The 22,174-nt window shown below is 48.0% G+C and overlaps 1 protein-coding gene across 8 annotated transcripts in view; it reads left to right on the top strand.

Moving 5' to 3' along the window:
- The window catches only part of ZDHHC3 (zinc finger DHHC-type palmitoyltransferase 3), a 35,521-nt gene extending 13,642 nt beyond the window's left edge, over positions 1 to 21,879 (top strand). For 5 of the 8 annotated variants that reach the window (XM_068152819.1, XM_068152817.1, XM_068152818.1 and 2 more), the window contains exons 2-7: positions 1,667 to 1,996; positions 6,156 to 6,280; positions 9,198 to 9,294; positions 11,849 to 11,930; positions 13,572 to 13,702; positions 19,352 to 21,879. In XM_068152819.1, coding sequence (XP_068008920.1) covers positions 1,691 to 1,996; positions 6,156 to 6,280; positions 9,198 to 9,294; positions 11,849 to 11,930; positions 13,572 to 13,702; positions 19,352 to 19,594 — 984 coding nt within the window. In that variant the 5' untranslated portion in view covers positions 1,667 to 1,690 and the 3' untranslated portion in view covers positions 19,595 to 21,879. Of the gene's footprint in view, positions 1 to 1,666; positions 1,997 to 6,155; positions 6,281 to 9,197; positions 9,295 to 11,848; positions 11,931 to 13,571; positions 13,703 to 16,245; positions 17,955 to 19,351 lie in introns of those variants that run through there. The other 3 variants (XR_010989053.1, XR_010989052.1, XM_068152822.1) reach the window with 3 other exon arrangements.
- Positions 21,880 to 22,174: the final 295 nt, after the last annotated feature.

The raw sequence follows: 22,174 nt of genomic DNA, 5'->3' as shown, positions 1-22,174 counted from the left end.
TTCTTTTTTCAGAAAACATAACCTAGTCCATTCTATGATGATAATGAATAGTGAATGTTGTCTCTCTTTCCCTGGTTTAAAATAGGAGAAAAACCCAAAACCCACAACACTTTAAGATTGATTAATTAATTAATTTTTGGAAAGAAATGAGAATAATCTCTGTGTGTTGAAATTCCAGAGAGGTGGTAGCTGCCTGGAAATACTCAGCACAGGGGGCTGAACCCTTCTGTTCCACTCTATGCAGTTCAATGTATTTGGCAGTAAAATTTTTGTCTCCTTTTTTTGTTTTTCCTGTAAGAAGGTGGCTCTTTGAGAATAGATCGTGTTGGTTTGGTGTGTTTAGAGCAATGTGAAAACACCCTGTTGAGAAGCCTTTGGAAGGAGTTGGAGGATGTGCAAAGAGCTGCTCTCAGAGCGCGGCACTTCGGGTGTGCTCTGGTGTTGAGTGCCCTCCACTGACGGCATGGGTCGACTGATCCCCTGCCAAAGTCATAGCAGCACCTTTTTGTGTTCTCAAATCCCCACAATGGGTGGGAGTTACATTGAAACAATGGTGCTATGCATATCTGCAGTAGAACACTTGCTGGCTCCAAGATGCTCCAAGGTGCCTGCAGTGAGGGAGAGGACAGGTACAGTGGCAGCAAGCAACATGCTGGTGCCCTTGTTACAGTGGAGTTGTAAACACCAGGGAGGGATGGACCAAATGTGGTAGGAGAAGCATGGAAAAGCAGACAGCTTCCAAAGGAGGTGAGAGTGGGAGACAGCTGGTGCTCAGGAGCAGCATCCTCCAGCCAAGATGAGAAATTCCTGTCAGGAGCTTTGCCTGGGTTGCTTCTGCACCAGCTCCTTCCACTGTAACTTTGGTTTCGCACTTTTACCCATTGAGTAGCAGCTTTGAGGTAAGGAGAACGAACAAACAACAGTACCAGAGGAAATGGTAACAAGCTGTGCCAGGGGAGGTTCAGGGTGAATGCTGGGAAATACTTCTTCACTGCAGGGGTTCTCAGACATTGAAATGGTCTACCCAGGGTAGTGCTGGAGTCACCATCCCTGGGGGTGTTCAAGTGCTGTGTGGACCTAGCACTTGGGGACATGGTTTAGTGTTGACCCTTCATTGCCGAGTTGAAGGGTGGACTGGATGGACTTGGAGTTCTCTTCCAATTGGATGTATTCTGTGATTCTGTGATCTCTTCCACTTGCTAAGCTTCCCAATGTCTTTAGGAAAGACCCTTTCATTCCCTAGGTGTGAGGAAACAAAAGTGACTCTACCAGTTGTGCCAGGCCTTCCTTTCCTTTGTTTCTTGAAAGCCAGCGTCCAGTTCTGGGTTCAGCTTTCCTGCTGTGGCAGCTCCTGGTGGCACCTACCTGATCATTTTCTTGTCGTTACATTCTTGCTGCCTTTCCTCTGGCGGGGTGGAGGTGGCACACCCATGGATTTAGTGTGTAATTAAGCACCTCTTAAAAGCACTTAAGAGAGCCTTGGGAGAAAGAAGGGTTCTGATAAGCACAAGAGTCTGATTTCCAAATCCACTCTTCTGTGTAGGATTCATTTACCTTCTCTGCTTTTTCACAAGTCTTTGCGCAGTTTGGCATTTCCGCACCATCCCTGCACTGTGCTGTGCTGGAGGTCTGTCAGCAGTGAGCACTCTTTCTGACTCTCTTTCAGATGCAAGTATGGACATAATAGCCTATGATGATTACTCCAGTCCACCGCTTCAGAGATATTGAACGGAAGCCTGAGTACCTGCAGCCGGAGAAGTGCGTCCCACCTCCGAGCCGCGCCGCCCTGGGAACCATGTGGTTTATCCGAGATGGCTGTGGCATTGCGTGTGCTGTCGTCACCTGGATGCTGGTGTTCTACGCTGACTTCGTAGTCCTCCTTGTCATGCTGGTTCCATCAAGAGATTATGTTTATAGTGTCATCAACGGCACGCTCTTCAACACCTTGGCTTTCCTGGCTTTGGCTTCACATTTTCGTGCTATGCTGACAGACCCAGTAAGTCAGTCTCTCTCTTTCTCTCTGTCTCTCCCTCTCCCTGTGCGTCTCACGAAGAAACAGACGGTGTGCTTCTTGTCTGCTAGTGTGGTGGGTTGAAATTGCCCCCCAAAATAATTGCCAGACCAGCTCAGTTGGAAGCAAATGAAGCTGTACTTACAAGCACACTGAAATCTAGAAATAAGGAATGCAATGAAGATGTACAAAAATATACAGCATTTACGATTTATTAACAACACAAGAAACCCCTTGGAAAAAAACAGGGGGCTATCAACAGCTTCCCTCTCCCTGCTCCCTTTTCCCCCATACAAGGGAAAAGAGAGAAGAGCAGAGAGTAGCTTGTTAGTACTTAGCCACAATGCAGCCAAGGTCAGCAACAGCCAACAAAAGCACCATCTAGTATCTACTAGACCAAAGAAGTCAAAAAGAGCAAGAGGTAGTTTACACAACTAACTTTGTTAGTTATCAGACCAATGGGATTATTGAGACCTTATCATTATTTTTCTTTTGCATCCAATGGTAATTTATTTACATTCTATCACTTTCCTACTCAATCTGTGGAAAACTTTCCTAGGCACAGTCTAAAACTACCACAGCTAGCTGTTGGGTAACTCAGCTGCTGAATGAGTGTGAGGGTGGTGAGACACTGGAATGCGTTGCCCAGGGAGGTGGTAGAAGCCCCATCCCTGGAGGTTTTTAAGGCCAGGCTGGATGTGGCTCTGGGCAGCCTGATCTAGTGTGAGGTGTCCCTGCCTGTGGCAGGGGGGTTGGAACTGGATGATCCCTGAGGTCACTTCCAACCCTGACAATTCCATGATTCTGTGCTAATTTCATCCCACTCAGTCAGAAGCAAAGTCCAGGACCTAGCTTTAGCTCCCTGCTGTGCGTGGAACTCCTCTTGTTCATGCCGGGGAGTGTTTCCCTGATGCTGTTTTCTCCCTGCTGTTGGATCTTGTGTTTATGGCCTGTCGTGTCTTGACAAACAGGAAAGCTGGAAAAGCTGGTTCTGGTTGTCTGCCGTGGCAGGATGGAGTGGAATGTGTGGTGTTCTCAAAAGCCACATTACCATCTCTTGTTCTAGTGATCTAGTTGAGGTGTGAGCACAACTGCTGCCAAGTCTTAGGCAAGAGGGAAACATCAGAGCTTTAAGGCCCCTTCCTGTGTCTCCATGGGCATTGCCTTGCGAGAGATCTGCTCTGCTCCTTTCCCATCTTTCATCTAGTGAGAAGATAGTTTAGTACCATGACACTTTGAGTGGCCTGTGGTTGTTTATTTTGATTAATAACCTCTGCATAGTCGATTCAGGTCAAAACCCCATCTCTTCTAGTTGGTGTAAGGAAAAACAGGCTTAGATTTCTCCTCTTGGTCCCTTCCTCCTGTGACTGTTGGGAGTGGCAGGCTCTTTGATACTCTGATTATTCCTTCCAGATGTCATGTCCTAGTTGAAACCTTGTCATATGCCATTAGAACTTCAGTCTAATCTTTGTTTCTTAGTTTCCAGCTCTCCCAGAAGCCACACCACTGTAGAAATGGCATGATTTGGGGTCATTTCAGAGTTTATGGTAAAGACTGACAAAGCACAGGCTTCTGCTGCTGGACAGAGGCTCTGAAACTTCTGGTCGTTTGACTTAGGAATAGAGGGTTGCAGTAATTAGTTATGTAGTTTGTGTCCTAGGGGATCTTGTTGTTAGTTATTGTGTATGTGGCTTTAATGCCTAGAGACCTTCGGGTTACTGGAATTCTTTTGCAGAGTTAGCAGAAACCCTTCTGAAACAAAAGCTGTATTCTGAAGCAGGCTGGGCAAGCAGTGCTGGAGAAGCAGATAGTATCTCTGTGCAGTCACTGGGAAAAGAGATGTTAATTCCACGTGTGTGGTGGGATTGATGTGTGTGGATGGTGAGAGCCAGTGGGATTTTGGTTGACTTTTTTTTAATGAGGAAATCATCTAAACCAAACAAAGGAGGCAAGGTAGAGTGAAGGGATGCAGCAACATCTGGTAGTGTGAGTTGGGGTGGAGGAAACTGCTGGGACATGGAGAACCAGGGGCACATCTAGGATCAGAACAAAACAGAAAGCACTACTGAGGCAAACAAAAAGACTTCCAATCAAAAATAAACTCCTGAATTCTTCAGAACTGGTAGTGTGTCAAACTTTGCAGGAGCTGCTTCCTGGGGGTTCTTGCTACAAACATTCCTTTGCATGCTGGAGAGGGAGAACACAAGGTGATTTAGTGGAAATCAGTCTTGGTAATTTTTGCGTTGGTCAGGCGTGTTGGGGAGGGTTTTGTGCAAAATCCTGAGGGCTGCAGGTTTAACATGCAGTTCCCTCCCTGCTGTCTGTTACTCCTGTTTATTGCTGTTAGGAGCTTGTAGAGATACGTTAAAAAGCAGCTGTTAATGTCTAAAGCTGTTAAAATACTACATATGTGTTTTTACTTCAGTATAAAAGCCTCCTGTCCACTGAGGTACCAGCACTGATTTCATACAACACATCTCATGACCTTTTGGAGGGGGTTAGGTGGTTTTGTTGTTGTTGATGTTGTGTGTTTTGTGTTGTTTGAGAAAATTCCTGGCCCTAGGAAGGCTGGAAACTCTTGAACTCGGGCTGCTGCAGTTACCTAGTTTCATAGTTTCATTCAGGGTTGGAAGGGACCACAAGGATCATCTAGTTCCAACCCCCCTGCCATGGGCAGGGACACCCCACACTAGATCAGGCTGGCCAGAGCCTCATCCAGCCTGCTCTTAAACACCCCCAGGGACGGGGCCTCGACCACCTCCCTGGACAACCCATTCCAGGGTCTCACCACTCTCATGGTGAAGAACCTCCTCCTCACATCCAGCCTGAATCTCCCCACCTCCAGCTTCATTCCATTCCCCCTAGTCCTATCACTACCTGAGATCCTGAGAAGTCCTTCCCCAGCCTTCCTGTAGGCCCCCTTCAGATACTGGAAGGCCACAATGAGGTCACCTCAGAGCCTTCTCTTCTGCAGATTGAACAGCCCCAACTCCTTCAGTCTGTCCTCATAGGAGAGGTGCTCCAGCCCTCTGATCATCCTCGTGGCCCTTCTCTGGACACGTTCCAGCACCTCCACATCCCTCTTGTAATAGGGGCTCCAGAACTGGATACAGTACTCCAGGTGGGGTCTCACCAGGGCTGAGTAGAGGGGGAGGATCACCTCCCTCGACCTGCTGGCCACACTTCTCCTGATGCAGCCCAGGATCTGATTGGCTTTGCGGGCTGCAAGTGCACACTGAGAGCTCATGTTGAGCTTCTTGTCCACCAGCACCCCCAAGTCTCCCTCCTCAGGGCTACTTTCCAGCCAGTCCCTGCCCAGCCTGTATTTGTGCCTGGGATTGCCTCGACCCAGATGCAGGACCCTGCACTTGCTCTTATTGAACTTCATGAGGTTGGCTTGTGCCCACCTCTCCAGCCTGTCAAGGTCCCTCTGGATGGCCTCCCTTCCCTCCAGCGTGTCTGCTGCACCACACAGCTTGGTGTCATCCGCAAACTTGCTGAGGGTGCACTCAATGCCACTGTCCATGTCACCCACAAAGATATTGAACAAGACAGGTCCCAGGACTGATCCCTGAGGGACTCCGCTTGTCACTGGCCTCCACTGGGACATGGACCCATTGACAGCCACTCTTTGGGTGCGGCCATCAAGCCAGTTCCTTATCCATCTAGTGGTCCACCCATCAAACCCATGTGTCACCAGTTTGGAGACCAGGATGTGGTGCGGGACAGTTTACCAACAACTCTTTGTGCACACAAGGATACTTCAGAAGTAGCTGCTTCTACTGTGGTTTCCAGGTTGTGATACGAAACACTGGCATGATAAATTTGTTGATAGATGTGAAGAGACAGATGAGGAGCCTTAAATATTGCAAAAATATGATAAAATAATTCAAGAATTAAGTGAGGTTTTACTGATGCTTGGTGGGGGGAAAAAAGGCATCACCAAAATTCTGTTTTAAGTGTGTAGTTCCATGTACTAGGATCCCACTTTCATTTCCCAATCTTCATTTCCTGAAACTTGATTTTAGGGAAGTTTTTCTTTTGATTCCTTTCCCTCTTGTAGTTTTAAGTCATCCTGTTGTTCTTAACACTCATCCACAGGTTAATCTTCTGTCTTGTTTTGTTGTTTCTGTTTTTTCTGCAGGGTGCTGTACCCAAAGGTAATGCCACAAAGGAGTTCATTGAGAGTTTACAGCTAAAGCCAGGACAGGTGGTTTACAAGTGCCCAAAATGTTGTAGCATCAAACCTGATAGAGCACACCACTGCAGGTAAAGTCTTCTCTTTTATCAAGAATTATCTAGTGTACCTTGGTATGAATTGTTACTGGAGTCTAAGCCTGGAGTGGTCAGGCTGAGAGACTGGCACCTGTCTTCTGTTGCCAGCAGTGCCAGGCATGTTCAAGCTTCTCTGAAAATATCTCAGGCCTTTTCTGACAAGTTTTCATCTGTAGCAGGCTGGGGCCATCTCTTGTGAAGTGTGAAACTTTTGAAATGAATGTTGTCTTGACTGCAAAGCTGTAACTGACTCCATCAATTTGCCTGTAAATGTGACTTGGAAAGAGCCATTATGTCCTAGAATGCCGAGAAACCCAGGAGATGGCCTGGGTCTCAAGGGGTCAGTGTCTTTTCTAGGTTTGTTTGTATGCCCAGACCCATTGGTCTAACTGTAGATTCTAGTGAGAAGTGACACATAAGTCAGAGCTAATGTCCAAGTAGCTTTGTGTGTTTTTTAAGAGTTCTGACTTCCACGTTTTCACTGAGTGACTCTGTCTTGTGCTTTGTGTTGCTGCTGATGTGTCATGGCCAGTCTTTTCCTGGTAGGACAGGCTTCCCTCAAGAGAGTAACTGATAGTGAGCTTTTTAGTGCTAAAGACAGTGATCATAAAAATCCAACTACTTCCTGGAATTCTCCTCTGCTTTTAAAGCAAGAGAATCTGCTTTCCAGTAGGCAGCTAATGCCTTTGACTGGTCCTCACCTGCTGAAAACCCAATGCATACTGAGAGGGCTGGTGTCAGGCTACTGCTGATCCCTGCAGGAGCTTCCCAGGGTGGGGAATCCATGGTATTGAGCTGAGCAAATTTGTTCTGCTCTTTGCATTTTGCATGTTCATTTTCAGAGCTTTAGTCTGCAAATGTTGTGGGTTTTTTGTTGTTTTAATCAAACTCAGCAATTGGTTTTCAGCAGGAGCAATGTGATCATGCCTATCACTTATTCATGCTGCTGTGAAATCCCCTCTGACACTTCTTTAATTATGAATGAAACTTTGCAGCTAAAATACTCTCTTGCTGGTGACTAGCAGTGTAGGTAAATGAGAACAACCCTGCAGCTGAGCATGCAGATGATGCTTTGTGTTCCTGTTTTCCATGCTTTAAGAGGACTTTTTAGACACTAAGATTTGGAAACTGATCCACTGAGCACTGATTTTGTTGAGGAGAATCTTCAGTCAAACTTGTTTTATTATTTATTTTCTTTTGTGGTGCAGAGGGCTTTATTGGACTTCCCACACGAAGGTTGTGCCTGTGCATCAGCAGGAGATGCTGCTAGCTGCAGGCCTGAGGGACTAGAGTGCTTTGTGATTCTTAAGCTGGGTGGTTGAGTAGAGGAGAATGTCTGAATGTGGGCAATCCCTACTGTCTGTAGATTTTGGTCTTAGTTTCTGTGTTTCCTTTTCTGCCAGCTAGTTTCATTTGGTGCATAACCATGCAATAAACCCTTCCCTCTCAGCTGCCTCCTTCACAGAGGTCAGCTCTGGCTTGACTGCTTCAGTTCTCCTGCTAGGAAACTAAGAGCAATGGAAGGGGTTGCTTGAGACTTTACCTGTTTCAGATCCCAAGGGAAGTGCGTGCACAGCAAATTAGACCATGGGAAGGCATCCTTCTGCTTTACACCACCTGCCCCACCCTGTGTATCTCCAACCATTCCAAACCGTTTATTCAAACAAGGCTTTTCCTGCCTCCCACTGTGATAGGGCACCCTTGCTGCCTGAGGAGAAGCATCTCCTGACTTGGCTCCACGGTGGGAGGCTGGGTCCTGCCCAACCAGGCTTTCCCATAGGATCAGGGCTCTAGCAACTCATTTGTTTTCCAGGCATGGCATGTATCCTTGGGGATTCTCTGCAGAGTGCATGCAAGGCTGCTCTGCTGGAGAGATTTTCTATCATTTATTCATCAGTGCTCACAAGAACAAGTTTATGGTTTCTCTTTGAGTTTCCCTTAGAAGAAGAAAAATAAAATTGGCAGAGCTCCCCATCCTTTCTGTGTCAGTGCTGCCAGAATAACTCTGGCTGTTTCCTTTCTGGTTCTGGTGTTTATTTGTTTGTCTCTTTGGATTTTATTTGTTTTCATGTGTGATTTCTGTGCTGGTTTGTGCCATGTGGGATCAGGAGACTGCCCTTCATCTCCTGTCCTGTGAGAAAGTGGCATGGAAAAAGACTCCTTTATTACGTTAGTTGAAGCACTTCCTGACTGAGCAAGAGAAAGATGTTCAGACAAAGTAATCATCTTTTAATTATTTGACTTGTAGCCACACTGTGCGTGCTGGCAAGCATCTGAATTTTGATTTGATTAAGTCTGGTTTTGTGAAGTGATTTAACCTCTAATTTTACCTTGAACGTAGATTGTGGTACTGCCTTGCTGACCAGCAGCCACATCTGCTTTATGCCAGCATGTGGCTTACCTTGATGTCAAGGACATTTTCCAATGCTGCGTTTCATTTTATTTTTCACAAGTTCCTGCTGCCAGCTGATGATGATATATAAACCTTAGTCTGTTATTAGCAGCTCTGAAAAACACTTTTTATTTGTTACTGATTTCCATGGCTTTTGGGGCTTGGTTTGTTTTTATAATCTGTGGAAGTTTTCACAGACCAGAGGGGTTCAAAGTAAACTCAATCACAGATGTTTTTCCATCTGTCTGGATGTATTTAAACCATCTGTGGCAGAGCCACTGATGTGCATGTTATGCTAAGGTGTCTTATTTGGCATTCATTTCGTACAGGGGTCATTTGGTGTTGTGTGGCTCATTTTGAACAGTCAGGTGGGCAATCCAGTGTGGTAGCCAGTGCATTTATTTAGGTTTGGATTTCACCTTTGCTTGTTTCCTTGAATTTCTGTGTTCCCCCAACCCCCTGTGAGCTCCTGTGTTCCTGGAATGAAAGGTGAGACAAGTCAAGACTCTGTTCTTTCAGTGTTTGCAAGCGGTGTATTCGGAAAATGGACCATCACTGCCCCTGGGTCAATAACTGCGTAGGAGAGAACAACCAGAAGTACTTTGTACTGTTTACAGTAAGTAGTTTGCAAGCCTTTTTGTAAGGCACTCCTTTCACTACTCAGGGAAACACACACGACACAAAACCGGGGGAAAAGGCATCACAGGAAGCCTACTTGGCAGGGGGGTGTGAGGTTCGTGGTGACTTCTGTTCAGCACCTATTTTGTAATGCAAGTAATTTATCATGGGCAGCCCTTCTACACTGCCGTGCCTGCTGGGGTCCAAAGCCACGTGCAGAGTTGCTAGGTGTTGTAGTTGTCTGAGTACCTCTGTGCGATCACATAATAAGAGCAGTTGCCACGACTTAAGCTAGGAGTGGGAAGTCTGTGTTCCCTTTGGCAAGAATTCTCCACCTTTTCCTTGGAAGTGGTTTATTTTTGTGCTTGAAAACCAAGGAGGTGTTTGACTTTTTGTACTCTGTGGCATCATGAGTAAGAAAGCAGGCAGGCAGGCTTGAGTACTACATATTTCTGGAAGGGTTGAAGTCTGCTTCATCAAACTGAGCTGCAGATACTCTGTGGGAGTAGCAGGAACATGCCAAGGCTGAGTTTCAGCGACGCTTTGTTTTATTAATAAATCTTTTGAGCCATCTGTAGGTTCAAGGAAGAATGCTCTCATTTTGCCAAGTAGCAAGAGGGAGATTCTAAGTGAAATGAAAAGGCTTTATTTCTCTGTGGTGTGGTTTGTTAGGATGTTGATTACAGAACAGCCCAAATCCCCTTGCTTTCCCTTGAGGAAGGCTTCTTTTGCCCATTAGAAGTGAGCTGGCTGTTTTAATCCTTTCAAAAGGATTTCTGTTGAAAATGACACCTCCTTTCCAGCAGGCTGTATTAAGCTCTTCATGTAGCTGAGAGAAAATAAGGGTTGCTGTGTTTGCTCTTGGTTGTTCATTGAGACCTGAGGAGGTGAAAGGACAGCAGCAAGGAAAAGCAAAATATTCTCCTCTCACCTTTTACTGCTTCCACAGGGGATTTTGTAAAAGATCTCCCTCACTTGTACTATCTGCTAACCTCTGTCAGAGTCTGTAGGGGCAGAACAATGATCTTTTTAGGCCTCTCTTGGTAGATTGTACTGTCAGTGTAGCATTAAAGCCTTTTTGACAAAGCAAAAACCTAATTTAAAACAAAAAGGATTAAGTGCAAAGTATTAAAGCTGCAGAGAAACTTTCCATGCCAGTGTCTGCCTTTAGGAAAAATGCTTGTTAAAAACCCCATAGGTAGATTTCTTCTGAAATTCAGGCAGCTCAGACAAATCAGCTGTTGTTTCTTTGGGAAGCTGTAGTGCTTTCAGGGTGAGGATGGAAGTTTTGACATCATGGTTGTCCAGTGGGTAAGGAATTGCTTGGATGATTGCATCTAAAGGGTAGTGGTCAATGGCTTGATGCCCAGATGGAGATGGGTGACAAGTGGTGTCCCTCAAGACTCTGTACTGGGACCAGTGCTGTTCAATATCTCCACCAATACAAGTTTGCAGGTGACACCAAGCTGAGTGTTGTGGTTGCTAAGTCTGAAGGATGGGATGGTTGCCATCCAGAGGGACCTGGACAGGCTGCAGAGGTGGGCTGAGGAGAATCTTATGAGGTTCAATAAGGCAAAGCATAAGGTCCTGCACCTAGGTCAGGGCAATCCTAGATAACCCTAGGCTGGGGGATGGTGACGTTGAGAGCAGCCCTGCAGAGAAGGAGGTCCTGGGGGTTGAGAAGCTGGACATGTGAGCTTGTAGCCCAGAAGGCTAATGGCAACCTGGGCTGCATCCAAAGCAGCATGGCCAGGGATGTAGAGAGGGAATTCTGCACCTCTGCTCTGCTGAGGTCTCACCTGGAGTGCTGCATCCAGCTCTGGAGCCTTCAACACAGGAAGGGCATGGACCTGATGGAGGGGGTCCAGAGGAAGGCCATGAAAATGATCAGGGGGTTGGAGCACCTCTGCTATGAGGACAGGCTGAGGGAGCTGGGGTTGTTCAGCCTGGAGAAGAGAAGGCTCCAGGGATACCTAATAGCAGCCTGCCAGTACCTGAAGGGGTCTACAGGAAGACTGCAGAGGGACTGTTTGCAAAAGCCTTCAGTGACAGGACGAAGAGCAATGATTTGAAATGAGAGCAGAGCAGATTTAGATTGGATGTGAGGATCAAGTTCTGCACTATGAGGGTGCTGGAACACTGCAACAGGTTGCCCAGGGAGGTAGTTGAGACCCTTGAATATCTATTCAAGGTCAGGCTCAACAAGGCTCTGAGCAACCTGATCTAGTGGCGGATGTCCCTGCTGACTGCAGGGGGTTGGACTGGATGACCTTTGGAGGTCTCTACTTTGTTGGGGGGGTGCCTGAGGCAGGACTCTGAATGAAGCAGTCTCCCTCCTGTTCACTTGGAGCTTTTGGTAAGGCCAGGATGAATCTGTGTAGCATTTATGTGCCAGGGTGTTTTTTTAGGGCACTTGGCATACTTTTGCAGTGGTTTATGCTTTGAGCTTTGGTTAGTTATGCAAGTATTACCATTTTGCTGTAGTTAACATGCTGGGAAGATGGCCATTTCAAACTTAACCTGGTAGCTCTGTGACATCCTTTCTTTTCCAGATGTATATAGCACTGATTTCCCTGCACGCTCTAATCATGGTGGGATTTCACTTCTTGTATTGCTTTGAAGAAGACTGGACAAGTAAGTACTGATGGAACACCTCCTGGAAGTACCAGCTTAGCCTGGAGTAAGACCTTGCAATGCAGTTTGCTTGTAAGGCAACCCTGTTTATGCTGGCTTCAGAATGCTTGCAGGGCTCTGCTATGCTGTCTCTGCTTGGTTTTATGATTTATACTGCAGCTTCAGAATTCCTTCTGGCCTGCTGGGATTGCTGTCCTGAAAAGCCCTGGTTTGAGTCTGGTGCTGCCTAGGGGGAAGTTGAGATGTGGAGACACTTAGCATGTGTGCAGTAATCTGCTGTTGATATGAGCACAGCACTGATTTCCTGAATGCCAGCACAAGATAAGAAGGATATATGATTAAAAAAAAGGGTAGTGTGAATCATTCTTGTAAGACTAGCCAGGAAAACAGACTAACTGGGATCCAAAAATCCACCCTCACAAGAACAAACAAACCCAAAACAACCCAAACTGAAGAAACCTGGCCCTGGCTCTTGAACAGACAGCAAGTGAATTTCTGTGAAGGCAGCTGAGATGTGTTTTTAAAGCCACAAATGAGTATAGGAAATTCTCTAGGTGATGCTGAGTCGAACATCCAGCTGGCCAGGGTTGTGTGTGCACATGGGTGTGCTACTGGTGGATTGCTTGGGAAGAACTTTAGCTTTGTTCTTCTGGGGATTTCAGCTGTGCCACTCAGTATCAGCACACACAGTTGGTGTCTTGCAGAGGGTGGGTGTGTTCACACACAGCAGCTGAGTTTGACAGGGTTGTGCTGCGGCTCAGAGATTTGTAAAACAGCTGCAGGCTGTCCCTGACAACAGCTGGATTTGCCTACAGTGGCCAGGGCCATAGGGGAAGGATACATCAGGAAGAAAAAGGCAGGTTTTTTCCTCTGTCCCCTTTCTCAGATCCTGTGTGGGAAGTGCTTTGCCACCTGTGCCAGGTTTCACTGGCAGAACAGGGCAGTTAGGAGACATGGAGCTGCCTTGGAGCTGTGCTGATTGTGTCAGCCCCTGGTTGTGGTGTATCTGTTGAAGCTTAACATCTGCTGAAAATAAGTGGGGAGTGTGTGTGTGATAATTATTCTTGGATTTCAGAGAAGTATGAAGGTGTTCTGACATGTCTAACATTCAACTCATCACTAGCATTTTTGCCCCATAAGGTTTTCCTTCCTCTTCTGCTCCTCTTTTGCAGTGACCTTCTCAGAGGTCTTGCTTGAGCTTGCACCACAGAGTATGAATTAAAGTAAGAGTTTGGCTTAATCTCCCCTTGTTTAGGTTATGCCTTAGAGCAGTTGTGAAAGGAAGTTTACTCTGGTTTTATGTTGGTGCTACAGAAACATGTCTGCTGAGATTCAGGTTTAAGAGAGAAACTGCAGGTGAAAGCCAGTGTGCCGGGGAAACACCTAAGGGAAAAGCAAGCTGCATTCTTGAAGTGTGTGCATGGTTTTCTTTTTAAAGCAAAAGCAGTTGGCAGGAGTGGTCATTCCAGTGTGGAATGTGCTGGAGAATGTCAGAGTTTCCCTCTGCACCTTTTTGAGAATGGAGATGGTATCACTTACTCAGGCAGTTTGAGTGTGGAAGGCTGGTGGCTTAGCAGGTGCTTTGCAGCTGCTGCATTACCTGATCTCTCCTTTTCCAACCCTGCTGTTCTGTCTCCACAGAATGCAGTTCCTTCTCTCCACCAACCACGGTGATCCTCCTCATCCTCCTGTGTTTTGAGGCACTGCTGTTTCTCATCTTCACCTCGGTGATGTTTGGGACCCAAGTACACTCCATTTGCACTGATGAAACGGTGAGTGCCTCACACACTCTCCCCTCACCCCACCTCTCACTGTGTGCAGGCACAGTGAAGGGCTACAGGGGTTCCCCTCACTGCACAGAGAGTTCATGCACCCTTTGAGGAGAAATGCAGTGCAGCAAGGTGAGGAAGCACACTGCTGGGTGGTGCTCCCCAGAGGCCAGTGCACAGCTGGCTGTTGGCTGGGATGCTGTGTGGACAGCACCTCTGCTGAGCTGACTGGGGTTACTCTTTACAGGGTATTTGTACTTGTGGCTCTGAGAGCCTTTTCCCTTTAATGAAGGGCTTTTACATTGGCATTGTCTGAAATTCACTTGGGTGTCCCCTGGTGTCCCTGTTTATAGCTTTAAGTGCTGGTTAAAGCTAATCTGAGTAGGTGGAGGAAGGGGAGATAAGTTTATGGATACATACAGAGTCCTCTGGTATCCTACAAGGTCTCAGTTTTTTTATTAGACAGTTCAAAAGCTCCCCTCAGAAGGAAAGGGGAGTTGGGGTCAGCCCATGGAAACCTGCTGGGCAGAGTCTGCTGCAGAGCCCAGTCCCAAGGTGCTACAGCAGGGGCAGTGTTGCAGGCCGTTGTGTCCCCCTTAGGTAGAGCTGCATCTGCTGACTCCTGGGGATGTTCCCACACTGTGAATACTGCTGGCCTTCACCAAGCATGCTCAGAGATTCAAATGGACTGGAGTGGTTGAAGAGAAGCACAAGGCTTGAGGTTAAGAGTGACAACTCTTCCTTCCTCCATGCCTCCTTCAGTTTCTTTTCCCCTGCCCTGGTTTGCCCATGGCCAGTGGAAGCTGGCAGAGGTGGTTTTGCTGCCCTTGGAGAGCAGCAACTGGCATTGTAGACCCTGAGTCTTTGCAGTACGTTTGTAAATGCTTGGCTTCTGCAAGAGGCTGCTGTTCACACTGCAGCTCTTCTGTGTTCAGAGGAAGACTTCAGCTGCTCTCTGTGCTGGGGAGAGACCCAGGAAGAAGTTTGGTGTCCTGCAGAACCCCAAGATGCTGCCGAGCTCCACTTTATCCATCAGTGCGTAAACTAGTGGTGCTGCTGTGACATCAGCTCTGAATTTCTGCACCTTTGAAACCTCTCAAGGATTTTTAGAAGCTGCTTCCTACACCCAAAAAAGTTCCCCTGACTTCCCTTTCCTCTCAAATTGTGGGAACTCTCAGATGTTAAAGGAACAATGCCACAGTCTAAAATAACAGATGACATCTGTCTGCCCTGGGCTGGGTTGTGGTGGTTCAGTGTTTTCTCTTTTTGAACAAGGATTTTGCTCTGTCACATCTCATTGCTGATCTGCTAGCACTGAGCTTAGCTGTGTCTGCTGAGCAGTCTGTTTGGAGCAGAGGAAGTGTTTCTGGGTGAAATTCTTCCAGCTGTGGTCTCTTGCAGTGTTTCAATTCACTTTTCAGAGACAGAGCTGTGTCTTGCCCTTTCTTACTTTACTTTTCCAACCCCTGGGAGAGCTCATTCCCCTTCCTATGTATGTTGGCCCACCAGAGTGGCTCCTTCCTGCCTGAAGGAACTCAGAGCCCCAGGATTTTGCTCTTGTCTCTAAAGGTGACATTTCCCAGGGGTCAGCACAGCTCTGGACCCATGCTGTGTTCTGTCCTGCTCCCAGAATCAGTAACTTGAGGATGTCTTACAGCACATTAATCTGTAGTGTGGCAGAGATGCCTAGGGCAGGAGGGACTTACCTTGGAAAAGACCCCAAGGTAAAGAGCAGCCTGATCTGCCTGCTGCTGCCCCCTGGCAGAGTTCTGCCTTCAGCCACACAGCATTCCTCTTGCTTCCATGGCAGCCAGGCATCGCTTTCCTGAGAGCCCAAATTCATATTGTGGGTCTTGGCCAACACGGAGATCTTAGTTTCAACTAATTGATTAGTGGCTGTTTCAGCTGATGCTTGATGGCTTGGTTTGCTCTCCCTCTAACCTCTACTAAACAATGCCAAAGATTTCTCTCCAATCAGTGTCTGGTTTAACCCTTTCTGCCTGCTCTCAGCCCATGCATGTTTTCACACAGATTCTAATGACACCTGAAGAGGCACCAGCTAGACTCAGCTATACTGAGCCATGGGCACCTCCTGAACTTGCTTGGTGAACCTGGGAGCATTACAGAGATTATCTTTGGGTTCCTGGGGTGTTGGTTTTTTTTTTGTCTGCAAGCTTATCATGGTTTCCTCTCAACCTTTTCCATCTGGTTAGCACACCATGCTTTCAGCCATTAAAGCACAGACTTTTTGTTTGGGCTTAGGTGGTGGTGGTGGTTGGTTTTTTTTCAGTTGTCATCAGAGGCAATCTGATGGCAGGTCTTGAAAGGTTTAGGAAATACCAAGGCCTGAAGGAAATGAAAGTAATTTTGTTTCCAAGGAATGTATTTTTGTTACTGAGAGTGAGAAGCAAAGGAAAGGCAGCCTGAGGTGCATTGTGGTTTTCTCACTCCATCCTTTGGCTTAAGGGGTAACTGAGAGCAGCCCTTGCCCCAGATACAGGGCTACCAAATCTGTTTGACTGAAAATGTGATATTTCTGTTTCCAGGGAATAGAACAGTTGAAAAAGGAAGAGAGAAGATGGGCTAAAAAAACAAAATGGATGAACATGAAAGCAGTATTTGGCCATCCCTTCTCTATAGCATGGCTTAGCCCATTCGCAACACCAGACCAAGGAAAAGCAGACCCATACCAGTATGTGGTCTGAGGAATTGCTGACCAGCATTGCCACTAAGATAGCAACCTGTTACAGCACTACTGTTACAAATTTGCCATGAATGTTGAAAACAAAAAGCAAAACAAACTTTTTTTTGATGTCTGTTAAATGGCTGATAATTGCAGAGGGGAAAAAAAAAAAGCCCTGTGCTCCAGTTTTAGGTAATTCTCTCTCTGGCTGAAACTGCTGCTGCTTTTCTTTTCTCCTTTGGGTTTTGGTTGGTTTTTGGTTGGTTTTCCTTCCTTTCTTGTTGTTTTTGATTTGATTTGATTTTGTTGTTGTGTTGTTTTTGTATTTTGGGTGGTCTTTTTTTTTTTAAAATCTTGTTAACTTTCCTGGCCTTTGTTTCTCTCTGCTTCCTGTGTGGCATAACTAATGTGAAGAGGGATCCTCTTTCTCTGTTGTGACCCACCTCTTCTGAATAGATTTTCATGCTGTCTCCTGACTGCGATGAGCTCTGGGGAAGACAAATGAGTGCCAACAGCCCTACACAGACACCTCTGGACTTCCTGAAGGAGCACGTTGCTCTTTCATCACTGAACTCCGCTGGGGAAGCAGACACTTCACTTACCAAAAGGTGCACGACAAGAAGGTGACACAGCAAGGGAGCCAGTTGACCTGGTGATCACATCAAGTACTCAAACCTTGCCAGTTCCCTCCCCACCCTCTCTTTTTTTAACTTCCAGCCACAGAACTGATTCCATCTTTCTGGCATTATTTTGTCTGTTCCCTCCCTTGTGGGCAGGAAACTGTTACCCTCTTAGGATCACTGTGGCAGATTTAGGAGGCTCTTTGGGTTATCTAATGCCTTACCCTTGCAGGAAAGCGAGAAAAGAATCTGGTTCTTTTCCAAGTGTTTAGAAGAGCAGAACCATCTGGTTTGTGTGTGTTTGTCCTGGGGCAGGACTTGTTAGAGCAATGCCTGCTGAGCAGTGGTAAACTGACACCAATGCCCAGGTTACTCTGAGATGAATTTTGGTGGGGTGTGTAGGTCGATACCAGGGGGACTGAGTCTGTAGCCTTAGCACCGCCCTGGTTTAGAGCTCTGTCAGTCTCTTGTTGTATTTATGCACACACCTGTGTCTCTGTGCGTGTGTAAATGGTTTAAACTGGGAACTAGCTGTGGTAAGGAGCATGCATGCTGTTCTGAGCTGTGTGGTGACACAGGTGGGAGGGACAGAAGGCATTCCCAGCACAGGGAGAGCCAAGCCATCCATAACTCCAGTGGGCAGCTTGTGTTCAGGCAGGAATTCTGTTATCTTTTTGGATCACGACTCCCATGGGTTCATCCCAGTTAAAAACACAAATCAGCCATGGCCATGACTTCCAAGGAAGTTTTCCTTTCCTTGGTTTGGAATACAAATGGTATTTTTTGGCAGGTGACTTGTTTAGACTGCTTCAAAGCCATGGGGAAAGGGAGGGAGATGGGGGAAGGAGAAATGTAGTGGATGTCTCGTTCTGGAAGTAATGTGAATGCTGCATCTTTCCAATCTGTCAATGCTTCCATATGGAAAACAAATGCAATAAAACTTTTCCAAAAACTTGTTTGCTGTGCTTTTTCTGTCTTCAGATGGTGGTGTTGTGTGATGGCTTTCTGAGCTTTCACTGCTGTACCTGAACAGGTGGAGGTGTGCAAAGGGTAATTAAGTGAGTGCTCAGCTGGGTTAAAAACAAGCTTAATTACCCTGCATGCTGGAGGAAGGTTGGTTCCCTTCTTCTGGCACTTGGACCATTGTTATCAGATGTGTAATTGTTTGGTTTTTCTTGGTTCAGGTTGCTGACCAGCACTGTGCAGTGCTGATCTTTCCAGTCAAAGGGTTGGCATCAGCACAGTTGGCAGAGGTGCCTGCTGGTGCCTGTCCTGTGTGTGTCTAGGCGAAGGCCCTCAGTGTGTGCTGTCCCTGTGCCTGTAGTGTTGTGCATCTCACTGAAAGGTGGTGGTGTGTCCTAGTTCTGTGTGCAGCTTCTCTCTTCAGTATTTGTTCCAAACTAGGCAATGTGGAACAGCCAAAGCTGATGTGTGCTGAGCACTTCTTTGGAAGGGGCTGAGCTGTGCCATGGGAAGGGGAAAGAGGTGTTGGGTCAGTTGGAAATACAGGAGTCTCACTTTCTGGAAGTGTGATGAGGGATTTGGGCTAAATACAGATTGGCCTTAGAAAAAAGGTTCCTTATACAGTAATGGAAGTTCTGCAACAGATTCCAAAGCCTCAGGCACTGCTGACCCCTGGGGCAGACAGCCAAAGTGAGATGGGGCTGCAATTTGTCAAACTTATGCTCCTCTTCAATGCATGCCCTGAAGGGATTAGTGGGGCAGGCAGGGAGATGGAAAGTGTGTCCCTGCCTCTGCTGATCAAGTCCTTAATCTGCTGCTAATGCAGCCTTTGCCTGACCCTCCTTCTTGCCTCGCTGCTGTTCAGAGCAGCTGAAGGATGCTTTTTTGGGAGGGGAGAGAAGGGTTCTAGACAGCAGCATGAACTAAGGCAGATCATGCATGGGGCTGAGGGTTTTGATGCTTGGTGGTGGTGTTATCCTGCCCCCTGCTTTGTGGTTTCCTTCTCTCTAGATGCACAACTGCTGCAGCCATGCTTCTGGGTGCTTGTTAATGCATTAGAAGTGTGGAAGGGCACAGAGCTCTTGGAGAGTCCAGAGGAGGCCACAAAGATGATCCAAGGGCTGGAGCACTTCTGCTACGAGAACAGGCTGAGTGAGACCTTACAGCTGCCTTCCAGTAGCTGAAGGCTTCCTCCTCTCTGGGGGTGTTGAAGGCCAGGTTGGATGAGGCCTTGAGCAGCTGAGTCTAGTTGAGAGGTGTCCCTGGCCATGGTGGGGAGGTTGGAGGAGATGATCTCTCAACCTGAGCCATTCTGTGACTCTATGATCTAGTCCAGCCTTCAAATGTGAAAGCCTTGAGACAACCCAGAGTTTTCTCTTTTTGCAGGGAATTGAGCGCCTTAAAAACCAGAAGCCAACCTGGGAGCAGATCAGCGGCTGGGAAGGAATGAAGCTGGCCTTTGGTGGTGCCTTCTCCCTGGGTTGGTTCAACCCCTTCTCTGAGCTGAAGTGCACAGGCTCTGCACCGGCTGAGGCGGCGCCAGCAGCTCCTGCATCTGCAATTCTGACCCAGGAGGAGATCGAGCAGCTCCTGGCTCGGGACGTTGCCGTCCAGGTCTTCCCTGAATAAGCTGAGGGTCCTCCTCCCTGATGGGAGCAGCTCCCAGGTGTTTGTTTTTAATAACTACTTGTGCTGGAGGTTGCAGAGGTTGTTTTTTAACTACTTTTGGTGCACTAAACAGTTCAGGAGTACTGCTCTGGAAGCCAGGAGCGATGCACGTCTCCAGGGAAAGCTTTGGAAGCGAGGGGCTTCAAGAGCTCCTTTTTGGGCCCTCACCAGCTGCTTTGGTGAGCTCTTCTTACTCAGCCTCTAAGGAAGGTTTACAGCTGGGTAGCTTGGTCCCAGCTGTGCTGTCCTGAGGAGTGAGTCTGTTCTGCCCCACACAGTGGCCAAGCTCTGAAGGTTTGTTTGAACACCCATCCTGCTCAGCTCACCCAAGGGGTGCTGCTTCTGCATTGTCACAGCTGCTGGTGCTCAGGTCTTGGCAGCAGCAGGATCTGGGGCTATGGACACGGCAGAGGGGCCAGCTTGTACTTAGTGACATTCCTTTGGGCTCTGGAATATCTCCAAGGGTAAATTTTAGCCCTCTGTGCCCACGAGGCTGCCCAAGACTGGTGCTGCTTGCCTAAGCACCATTGGAGCTGGTGGGCTGGTAGGAACGTTGGCCTGGGCTGAGTGCAGCTGAAAGTGGGCAGGCACTGGCTGGGTTGTTTAGCTGCTGGGGGCAGGGAGCTTTGCTCCAGGGCTGCACAAGACATATGGAGTGGTGGCTGCCTGGCTGAACCCTGCAGGCCGAAGCTGGTCCAGCCCAGGCACTGGGTGAGAGAGGACAGGCAGACAGGAGCAGGCTGCTGGTAGAGGTCCTGGCTCTCTCCATTTGGCTCATCTGATGTCTCACTTGATAGCTGCAGGGAGCTGAGCATGGATGTTGCCTCTTGAGCTCACTGCAGTGCAGCACTCTCCTCTTGCTTCTGGCCTTTATGCCCAGTGTCCTTGCACTGATTTTGCTCCTAGGGAACATTGATGAAGCTGGAGAAGGGAGGAGGCCTTGGTGTAGCTCTGTTTGAGACTGGCTTGCAACTACTTTTAAGTCCTGTCCTCTCCCTTAGTTTAACTATCAGTAAGTTTTGCAGGATATTAGAGATGTGCTCCTGGATTCCTGCCCCCAGGACATGCTTGGTTTTATCTCCCCCTCCTCTGTAACAGACCAAAGATAATTGTGAGGAAGGACTTTTGGGAATGAAGGCTGAGTTTTGTGAAGACTCATGCAAGATTTTATTTTTTGTCCCTCTCCCTCCCAGGGACAGCCCTACTGCTGAGGGCTGAGCTGGTCTCCTGGCACTGTCCTCTGCCCCAGCAGTCCTGCTTTCTGGCAATGGGCCTGGGAACAAGTGGAGTGCTGGGAGTGGGAGCACAGCTGGGCTAGAACCCAGCAGCTATCTCCAAACACTCCTCTCAGCCCCTGACTGTCTCCTCTTTGTCAGTGACAAGGTTTAGAAAGACTCATTAGGAAGTGGGTTTTAATGAAACCCTTTTGGAGCAGAAGCAGCACCTTGTGCCTGGGAAGAGCTCTTCTGCTCTGGGCAGCAGTGTGGTCATGATCTGGAAGGTCTTCCTGCTCCTGCAGCAGGTCCCTTCCTCTCAGTGCTCCCCAGGCAAGGGGCACTGGGGCCATAGGCAGGTCTGTGGGGGGTTTCCTACAGGGATGGTGAAGGAGGAAAAGTGAGCGTGCCCTTTTAGCTCCTCTGCTCTGCTCGTGGCTTGCTGCTCGGCCTCTGCATGCACATAATGTCTTGGCTGCTGGTGCTGTGGGCATAGGGCTTCAGGGAAAGAAGCCAGTTCATGCCTGAAAATCACTTTGAGGCAGATGCAGGGGGATAAGAGCCAAGGTTTGGTGATGCTTCTTAGGCCACAGCCCCCAAATAGATGGATTCAGGTAGGCAGGGAGACAGCTCCTTTCCTCCTCTGCTGTCAAGCCTGCTGCACCTCAGCATGGGCACAGGCAGCCTCTACTGCCATGGCCCGCTTCAGGTGGCTCCATGAATAGTTGAAACAGAGCAGTGGTGTGAAGAAGCAGCCAGAATAGGCATCTCCCTCCTCCCACAGCACAGGGTACGAGTGAGAGGTGGGGACATGTCCCTGTGTCTTGTGCAGAGCTGTGGGCAGCCAGCCCAGACTTGGCTCCAGTGGCCCAAGACCTGGCACAGTGGTAAATAGGTGGTTCTGGTGGCTGTCAGTCTTGTCCCCCTCTTCAATGCAAGGATTTGTCTCAAAAATGGATGCCTTTTGCTGTCTGTAACTCCCCTTTGTGCCTCCAGATGCTGCTGTACTTACTAAAGGACTAATTCTTCTTTGCTGAGGACCACCTGCTCCTCATTTCCCTGCAGGCACCACGCACATGCACCCTGCACCCCTGCAGAGCAGTACTCCCACTCCCTGCCATGCCCCTGCAGCTGACCTTGCAGGGAGGCGGACACCAGGGTGCTGTGGGCAGAGGATCGCAGGGCTGGGCAGCTGGGTTCCTGCAATCTGTGACACACAAGGCAGGGAGTGGCCAAAGCCCTCTTTGATCTCCTTTTCTGCAGGCTGGCAGGTACCCAGGTGTACCCACCCCTTTCTTTGGTCAGTCTGCAGCCCCAGTGCCCAAGG

Source organism: Melanerpes formicivorus, unplaced genomic scaffold, assembly GCF_026170545.1.
Source record: "Melanerpes formicivorus ecotype bairdi unplaced genomic scaffold, bMelFor1.0.p_v2 SCAF_24, whole genome shotgun sequence".
NCBI classification, from domain to species: domain Eukaryota; kingdom Metazoa; phylum Chordata; class Aves; order Piciformes; family Picidae; genus Melanerpes; species Melanerpes formicivorus.
This window is presented reverse-complemented; position numbering and strand designations above follow the sequence as displayed.